We start from the raw sequence: 9,903 nt of genomic DNA on the forward strand, positions 1-9,903 counted from the left end.
GGTTAACCTTCTAAAATAATACTCTTGTGGGAATACTCAATATTTCGAATAGGTCTAATATAATCAACATTCACTTTTATAGCAGCAAGACAATGTGTTCGCTCTTTGTGTATGTTTAGTATGGACGACTATTACATTTTTTCAAATAGGCTAAAAGAAACGTTTCTTCAATAAGTTAAACATTATATAACATTGTATTGTATATACATTGTATGACAACCTTGAAGGTTATATGCGTTACTGCGCTAGAAGACGAAAATGGAATTTCGTTTGTATATAAATGTTTCATGTCCTTAACAGATTATTGGTTTGGACCCGTCTCCCTAGCATTTCGCTCTGGAGGAAGCTTAAACAGCGTGATTTCCGGAAAGGTCGTGCATGTCCGCGATTAATCTTGTGGTCACCTAACTTTTATTCGTATATACCTCCGGCGTTGTATATAATTGGTACGCCAACAACTGAAATACCCAATTTTAAGAGTTATGCGGAACAGCTCTCTAAGGCTGTATTGGGACTGTATCTTTAAGATAAAAAGATATGTAAGTAAAGTTGCAGATCAACAATAATTGAATATTTGGTAGTGATCAATTAGAAAATAGTAAACTAGGTGCTTCGAGTCTAACGTGCGACATGACCATTAGATATTGTATTAGACGGCTGGATCCTAGCATGAAGAAAGTGGCCACACCCGGATTTAAATCCAGACTACTACACAACGATATTTCCGTTTGGGTTCCAATAGCATTGTATACATCCAAGAGCTTGAAATATACGATGTCTGAACAAACAGACGCAATGCTAGCTTAAAGTAGCACACTCCGAGGAGACAGGCATTTGTCCTTAGGAGTACGTCACAGGTGGTAGATCACGTTTATATTAAACACAAAGGTTACAAAAGTTCAATTTTCTTTCTAAACTGAACAAATATAGAAATTTACAAGCAAAATAAGACAGCGTTTTCTCTTAAGTGGCAAACGAAATCAACCATGTTATTAATTCAAGCTTGATTATGGTGGCTATTCGTTTCCTCGAATAAGAGCAGCTCTCTTATTCACTATTTTGACAGGTAGCAGACGACGTTTAGACACAACATTCGCTGCTCTGTCGAGCAACAGTTCTTTGAAGTGCTATTAAAAATTTTCACTGCTCTGTCTTAGTTCTGCGGGCGAATCTGTTTACGGACGTAATTGTCGTTATAGTTATCGCCTCTATACTGTTTCTCCTCCGAGGGTGGACGACTGACAGAGCTGTGTGATAGTACTGTTAGTAGTACTGTGTTTATTATTAGCTCTATAGGTTTTTGTGCATGAACATTTTATCGAACATTTGTTACATTGGTTTTGTGGTGAAACAATGGTTGTGTTGGTGCGACACAAACTGGAATACCTGTGAGTTACTTCAGTAATAAGGTAAGAACCCAAATTTTTTTAACGGCATTCCTTAATATTTTATAGATGAGGATATTTCAAAATCCTTGCGTGCGGTAGAAGTATCGTTTTGGATTATATACATATTTTATACATATTCACACACAAAAATACCTGAGTCCGCTAGTCTTACTTCGAATATGTACAAGCCACTAAATGAAACGTTATGAATAATTATGTCAGCCGATATAAATACTAAGTAGCCTTCAAGTAAACATGATCGTTCTTCAATAAGAGAACAACAGTTTTTCGCTGGTTTTACATTGAAATTTCAAGTTAGATTACGTGGACTGGACTGGACAACCAACAGCTTTACTACTGGCGAAATTCCGTAGGCGTTGTTAGCTTCTGCAAATAGTAATAGGAAAAGCTTGTTGTAGGTCATTCTGAAAAATGACACCGGAAAACAGAGGTAGTTGCCTGAAAAATCGTGAAACGCTCCTTCAGAGTGCCGCCTACAAAATTTCGGTAAACTGGAAACACAGGCTTCTCGAATCTGGATCAAGTCAACTGCTCTAAAGTTAGTGTTTGTCTTGCACGCATTGACTTGTAATTGCATTTGCAGTATCCGGTGTTGATAGCGGTTCTATCGTTCGTCAAAGTACTTTACCAGGTATTCCATATTCGTTGTGAGTCCACGCGAAAGGTTAAGGGAGAGTTGGAGCGTCTAAAATTAGCAGTCGTCGTGCAGCAGTTTGTTGCACCAACACGTTCCACGGTCGTAATATAAATGTTCATAATGAAGTAGCTTAATATTATTTCTTTTACCTGTAAAAAAAACTTTTCCATGGTTATCGTGCATTAAAAAATATTGATAGATGTAAACATACCGAAATGCCACTCAGGTACGCTACTCATGAAATTTTAGCAGACTCGCATTTTAGGGCGATAATATTTTTAAAGAAAAAGAAAGGATAAATTTTAAGTGAAATCTTAAAAACAGAAGGGTTCTTAGCGGCCAAACGGTCGAAAAGGCGCAGAATGGAGTGAAAAGTTTAGAGAAGACTGAAAAAGAAACGGAAGAAGAAAACTAATTATTCAAGCTAATTTGAATGATTTAACTGGCAGTTTGATACTTTCTCCTTTAAAACGACCGTTAATCTCTGTATAAAAAATCCAGGCGTAGCAAAAATGGTTACTGAGTCATTTTCATGATTTAGGTTTCTAAATTCAAACCGTGTGTAGTACTTTCGAGTTTTATAAAAAAAAATTGTCGGATTATTCGAAAGCTTTATAAAAACTATCATGGACGTGGACTGTGGGTTTCGAGCAAAAAATACATTTTCTGGGCACAAGTATTTCGAGCGCACAGGGATCGGATAATAGCTTATCTTAATAATCTAAATATTAATAGCAGTCAGAGTTATCGTAATATAGGTGCTGTATCTTATATATCTGTGCCTATCTTTTAGAATCATCTGTTTTGTTGAATAATTTCTGATAAAATTTAAAATATCAAATTGTACGGAGTGACCATCCTTAAATTTGCATATGAACAGCCAGATATGTTGCGAGAATCTAAAGAGACAGATAATTGCAAAAATTCTACTTCTTCTCTGCAAATACTTTGAGCCTTATATAAAAATCGTCGTTTTATATATAGGTATATTTGAGTTCTAGTCAAAGTCACACACATTTCTAGAAATCCGCATCTTATTCAAGTATTATGACCATTGTCTACCTTAATAAATCTCTACCCAGAAGTAGCGTTTTACCGTATAGTAGTGATAATATGAAAGATATAGGCAACCAGTTTCAAGCTTAGTATCAAGTTGACAATACCAAGTGTTTTTGGATGCCAATTCACTTTGTAATATGCTAGCCATTCTCTTTTAAACATACTGCCGTACTTAATTAATTTGAGTTTTGTACATGTTTTTGTTTGAAGTGTCTTGTTACCGTGTGACATACAAACAATGAAGTTTACATAGTCAAACAACTAAATACACATTGGTAAGTTTCTGTTGTGTTGACTTTCAAGCACGATCTCTCTAATCCATGTACTAACTTTCTGTTAGCGTAAAAAGCTACGAAGTTATAGGCAAGGCTCTATATACCGCCTCCGGCTACCACTAGGTGCTGAGAAACAGCTGTTAATTTTGTGATGTCCTCCTGCGCGGGTGTTAACGGTGGTTCAACGGCTTCGTGTGTGGAGTCTTCTTTATTATCATCATCAAGCAGTGGCGGTGGGATAGGAGCTGCTACCGGGTGCTGTGATCGTCTCTGTGAAGCGCAGGAATTTCACGGGAAAATGGCGGGAACCCTTGAAGATGTGGACAGGTATATCAGCATGATTTATTTAATAATGTAATTTCAAATACCCATTTGTCCTGAATGACTGGGATCATACGATCCATCCTCCCAACCAGAAGTTCCTGCATTAATCGGTTCAGTATAGTTTATATCAATATACACACCTTCGTTAACATGTGTATCGCCATCGTCATTTTTCTTCCTCCGTAGCTTAGCTTAGGGAGTCGCAAACTTAGCTTGAATCTATAAAGCAAAATAATAGAAAACAATAAAAAAAACTTATTCGGAATCAAAGGTATTTGTTGGAGTAAACATGTGTATATACAACATGGGCTGTGTTAAATGTGCGATTGTTATTATCAATTGGCACCTGTTAAGCGTGTGTAATTTTACCTCACGTTAGAATGATAAGCGTTCTTGGTGCACGCAGATCCAATGAGTTATTGTTTTAACGCAGAAATATCTGTGGCAAAGTTTTGAAAGGGTCCAAAGTTACACAATACTACGCTATCTTTGTTGAATGTACTGCGTCAATGTGGTGACATTACAGCTCACCGGTTCTTCTCTTCAATTCGTGATGTCATGTTTTTCTCCCTAAAAAAAGAAGTTCACCGGTTATTGGCTGTAGTAACACGTGTTCTTTCGTGGTAAATCGATGCGGAGGTTATAACATCTGACCTTATAGAGTTAAACACTTTATTTTCTACTTCGGAATAACATTGGATTTCTAATACACCTATAATAATTGTTGTTGTTGTTGTTTCTGTAAATTGCGTTTATAAGGGAAGTATACCTGATCCCAAGTAGTTACAATGGTGGATCCTATCAGTAAGAAATCACTGGACAGCCCGTTCGCATAAAGGTACAATACGGTAGATGTTTTCAGAATTTCTTCTGAGTTATATTATTTGGTGAATGGCGAACGCGTGTATTTTTGTATATAGCTACTTGACATTTATGGGGACCTTAGCATGCTTTTGCGGTGACATTTTTTTGTTTCTGTCTTAGTTAAAGTAAGTTTTAAAGATTCGCTATTCACATACATAAACTTCTAACCTTCAATAAAGTCCATGGAAAACAAGTTAAAAATGGTTCTGGGCATTAGGTTCGAGATGTAAAGGTACGAGGTGTATTGGTTTTCGTTTTCCTGAAAAATTGCATGTTGGATACATACATTTTTATTAGATCAAATATCATGCTCCATTTATTGTAAAACGTGCGTCCAACTGTTAATTGGAAAAAGCGCTTACTATAAAAAAAAAACCGCTTTACTTTTGTGAAGTCTTAAGTGGTCAATAAGGGTAAAAACATGTAGCTATCTTTTTGTGTCTTTAATTAGCTCAAATGCCTTAAAATTATTCTTAAATATGTTTATTAGACTTATTATCAAAGTCGGCTTTTTCCGGTGGTTTGAGAGCCTCTACGTGTATAAACCTAAATATGATTCAATAAATCTAATAAAATTTACGTGAGATCGGTTTGTCTCGTAGCTCTTAATCTCAATATTTTATATGAGATTAATGTTAAGATGTTCGGAAATCGCGTTATTTTTGTTTTGCACACTGGTGTATGATAACGCAGTGTACATGTTATTATCAATATACTATCTATTGCAGTGTTGGTTCCGTGTGTCCTTCAGTAATGTGCGGCCTCCCCGGGGGTCTCGAAAATTGGTTAATCTTTTCGCTACTTAAAGCAGATTTCGCCCGTAGAGTGAGACTCTGTTGTGTCTTTGGAGGGACAGCCAACGAGGCCCTCCTTGTCACCGATGATGATGAGGTATGAGCGTCAAAGGAGGCAATAGTACATTCGCTTTACAGAATTATAAAACATTTAAGTTTTCGTGTTAAATAACCAATATAACAAAACAACTTCCTTTATTCATACAGATTGTATTTATGTATTGTTGCTCTTATGAACCCCTTTCGATCAACTTGTGGAACTCTTTTTTTCTAATTGGATTCAACATTTGCTTAATTAAACTTATATTCATCTATAGCTAAAAACGCAGTAACCAATTCCACCTTTTAAATGGAAAATACTTAAATAAATTTCGTAATTAAAAATGAACTTTGGAACTAAATAAACCTGACATGCATGGCCTACATAGAAGACGCGGACTGAAATTGTCTTCAGCGACATTAATGCGTAGTGTTTTGGTATAACACAAACACTGAATGTGTGTGCTATTTCTTTCAGGTGTGGGCTCTTGGAAGCAATGTATCTGGGTGCCTAGGAATTGGTGATACTCGCACAGCATTAAATCCTGTCAAGGTTAGTATTCGGCACTATTTGAAAGTTAGCTAACTTGTTTCAAGATACGAACTACACAAATACAAGGTTCGTTTGCAGAATGATAGTACATATTACATGTTGTATCGTACAAATGCTCATAAGCATTAAAATAAAGCATATATATATATATTATATGCTAGCATGATGGAAGTAACGGCAATGTTACCATGTTTACTAACATCTGACGGTAAGGATACTAGGCCTTCTTATTATAACCATGTTAAGCAGGTCTATAAATTATTCAGTTGTATGTAATGCTGGCCTTAGTAATTATTGCAGCACTTGCCTAGGTTTTCGGACAAGGAAGTTCCGGCAATTATTTTTTTTTTCAATAACTATTTTCAGGTAGAAGCGATTTGCAATAAGAACGTTCGATCCTTTGCGTATGGATCTGGGCCTCATGTACTAGCTCTGACGGCCCAAGGCGATGTTTATGGTTGGGGCCATAATGGGTATGCTCAGATCGGAAATGGCCAAACATCTCAGGTTCGTCAATGCTGCTATAAAAATCTGCGTAAAACGTATTCACCAAAATCCTAAGTTGACGAATGTGATTTCAGTGGGCCTTTACATTACTTAATACATTTTATTCGAAAAAGTTGCATTCATCGAAAATCTCGAAGTATTGTTCTTCGAATGAGATAATCACAAGTTATCACGATTTTTTTAGATCCATACCGGACTTGTTTTATCTTAGCTTTCAAATTTGCATTCAACGACTGGCTTATTTGAGCTATCGTAATAATATGAATAAAGATATTATTTATTATTTATTATTTATTTATTATTAATAAATAAAAATAAAAGTAAAACATGTCTTACAAACGCAGGTAAACTCGCCCGTATTGATATCAAACAATATCCCGAATCCAGTGGCAGAGGTGGCGTGTGGAAGCTTCCATTCGATTGCCAGAACGATTAGTGGAGAGGTGCGTAACTATACACTAAGCTGAGCTCTCACTCAGTTGAAAGATAGTTTTATTTATGTACTTTTAAGTCTCAACTGCTCGAATTCTTGCACGAGCATGCAGGTGTCTTGACAATACACGCAGGTCCTAGTTTTGAATTATTGAAGTGGATGTACTGCATATTAACGCGAATAAATGTAATGGTTGAATCCTAGAATATGTCAACATTGAATAAAATATAAATACATCGTATTTAACTTTCAGGTCTATTCATGGGGTCAAAACAATTGTGGGCAACTAGGTGTCGGAGCTACATCTTCAAATCAGCACAATCCAAGAAAGGTCTGTATAAAACTCTTATTACCAGATTAAGTATTAAGACCTCGGCCTTTATCATCTTCACAAGTCCATTCTTTACATTGATATTTCCAGTAAATATAATTCAAGGGCGTGCCTGCAGCTTTAATTTCGTGTACGCTACAAGAAAGATCCATGTTATATTTATGGAATTAAGAACCAAACATAAATACATGAAGAGGAGTTGAATTAGAAACTAACTAATCATTCGGTCGGTAACAGGTGACAGGATTAATTCAAAGCTTGTTCTGCGTGGGAATCGCCTGCGGACAAACATCAACAGTAGCTGTTTTCGAAAACGGTGAAATTTATGCTTGGGGTCTTAATGGTAATTATCTTTGGTCACAAAGTGGCAACGATGGGGATAGTTGGGTACCCAACGCGTCCACATATCTCTCACAGTAGTCATTGATAAGTCTATTATGGTAATATAAATGTTGACTGCTTCGTGTGTATATATGCACACAAAAATAGGCACTACTAAGTACGCAGTAACTGATTGTTGCCTTGCATATTATTACAAATATGTTGATATAATGCTATTTTCATTGTTTTCTTTGAATTGTGTTGAATGCAATTTTAGGTTCTGGTCAGTTGGGGCTTGGAAATAATGTCAACCAAATGTTACCCGCTAAAATTGATGGCCTTAAAAATGTCACAATTCAAAAGGTATCAAAGATTATATACGGTAAAGTCTGATATTTAGTTTGTGCTTAAATCATATAATTATTTATTATCTCGAATGTTCTGTTCGCAACGGGTAGATACCATCAGTCAAAGTTTAGTTCGCTTCGTTAGGAACTAATGTTCACGCCATTCCTTAGAAAGTAGATACATGTTTTTATGCTCTTATGCATTTCATTTGTAGATATTAATAGTAGCAAATTTGACTAATAATAACAGGTTGAAAGGTACTAAAATACACATGTAAATTGTTGATACGCTCAGGTTGTTTGCGGATTCGCACATACAATGGCCCTCTCAGATGAGGGTACACTATACGTATGGGGAGCAAACTCTTACGGTCAACTCGGACTTGGTAACAAGGCTAACCAGGTATAATATTAATCTGCTTTCCCAATTTTTAAAGATCGGTTTTTCGTATCGGCCTAGTTTGACTTGAGAAATATTAAATTCTTTCTCGGTTCTAAAAAAATATATTGGAATCTTGTGTGTACTCCTCTACAGGTAAATCCTGTCCGTATGAAGACAGACCAAAGTCGAATCATCGATGTGGCTGCGTCGCACTACACACAGATTTCCGCAGCCCTCACTGAAACTTCAAAGGTATTTAGTCATCGTTACGATTATATTTAGAGGAACCATTTTCAAAAATGATAATATTATACTTAGTTTTGTCGTCAAATATAAATTAAATGTATGTATGCATCTGCCATTTCAAAACGGTTCTAGCAATCTCTATGCGTCTTTTTAACTTGAGTTCAGACTTAAAAACGCAAAAAACTTTCCCAAAACTAATAGGAACGAGAATATAATGTTGCTGAGGAGTTATGAAACATACATATCGGAGTTACTTACCGAATAGGCTAACGGGAAAAGTGACAGGTTAACTAGAGCATACTAACACCATTTGCATACATTGGTAGGTATTAATGTGGGGTCATTGTCGGGGTCAAGCAGTGACAGAGCCTATCGTTACGCCGTTCAAATCACTTCATGATGTCTTCGCTGCATTTTCTTCGGTGGCAATCACACCCCTGCCTATGGTTGTTGGTCACAGGTAGAACAAACGTTTTGTCACCTATTCGAGGATTACCCCATCATCCATGAATTACGCATGCTTTTATCTTTCAATAAAACCTAATAAGTTATCAAAAATCAAAATTCAATCTCTCAGAGCTTAATTCGACTTTTTTTTCATTTCTAAAATTTTCAAAACTTCTAAAAATCACGATTCGGTATGGGTCAAGATAACTTCTTTAGTTATCTTGTAAAGTGGCTGTAATTAGTTTTTCTGTTATACGTTTGTACTTAACAATCACATAAGCATTACTTGTCCAGGTGGGAACGCTGTCTTACGGGTATTCTGCGCCAACAATTCAACGATCCGACCCATTCGGATATCAAATTCGTGGTAGAAGGAAAAACGATTCATGTTCACAAGACAATACTCAAATTTCGATGCGAGCATTTCCGTACGATGTTCCAGGTAAAGCGAAGATTCTAAAAAATTCATTTCTCAAAGTATCTGGGAAATAACTTGGTAACTGTGTAATGTAATAACTGGCTACCAAGATTGTAAGATGGATGTGCTAACGGACTTCCGACATATTTAAAAAAAGATTGAAATACGAAAGGAGATAGTAATTGTATCAATAAGATGCAATGTTACCCACTGCAACAAACGAGGGAATAGGCTTTTCATATATTTCTTCGTCTCATATAAACTTTAACTGTAAACCCACTGCAATTTTTTATGACTTCAAATCCACTTAATTTCCAGAATAAGTTCACTTAGCCCATCTTGTCGTAGAGTTAATATTAACCGTACTATTGCTTTTTTAGGACCATTGGGCGGAAAATCAAAAAGATACCATAAAAATCGAGCAGTTCAGCCATCAGGTCTACAAAGCATTCCTTGAGTATCTCTACACGGGAGAGGTGGCTCTTTCACCAGAAGGTGCCATTGGCCTTCTGGATCT

At 36.2% G+C, this 9,903-nt stretch overlaps 1 protein-coding gene across 1 annotated transcript; it reads left to right on the plus strand.

Moving 5' to 3' along the window:
• Nucleotides 1-1,077: 1,077 nt before the first annotated feature.
• Nucleotides 1,078-9,901, plus strand: LOC111247368 (RCC1 and BTB domain-containing protein 1-like; the record flags this gene model as incomplete). The annotated part of the gene is made up of 14 exons (XM_022798172.2): nucleotides 1,078-1,409; nucleotides 3,446-3,707; nucleotides 5,297-5,459; nucleotides 5,880-5,954; nucleotides 6,321-6,461; nucleotides 6,806-6,904; nucleotides 7,148-7,225; nucleotides 7,463-7,568; nucleotides 7,824-7,909; nucleotides 8,189-8,296; nucleotides 8,429-8,527; nucleotides 8,848-8,981; nucleotides 9,263-9,410; nucleotides 9,767-9,901. Coding segments are annotated over exons 2-14 (1,548 nt in total), but the record flags the coding sequence as incomplete, so codon positions are not given.
• Between the last annotated feature and the right edge of the window lie 2 nt (nucleotides 9,902-9,903).

Source organism: Varroa destructor, unplaced genomic scaffold (assembly GCF_002443255.2).
Source record: "Varroa destructor unplaced genomic scaffold, Vdes_3.0 BEIS01000003.1, whole genome shotgun sequence".
NCBI classification, from domain to species: domain Eukaryota; kingdom Metazoa; phylum Arthropoda; class Arachnida; order Mesostigmata; family Varroidae; genus Varroa; species Varroa destructor.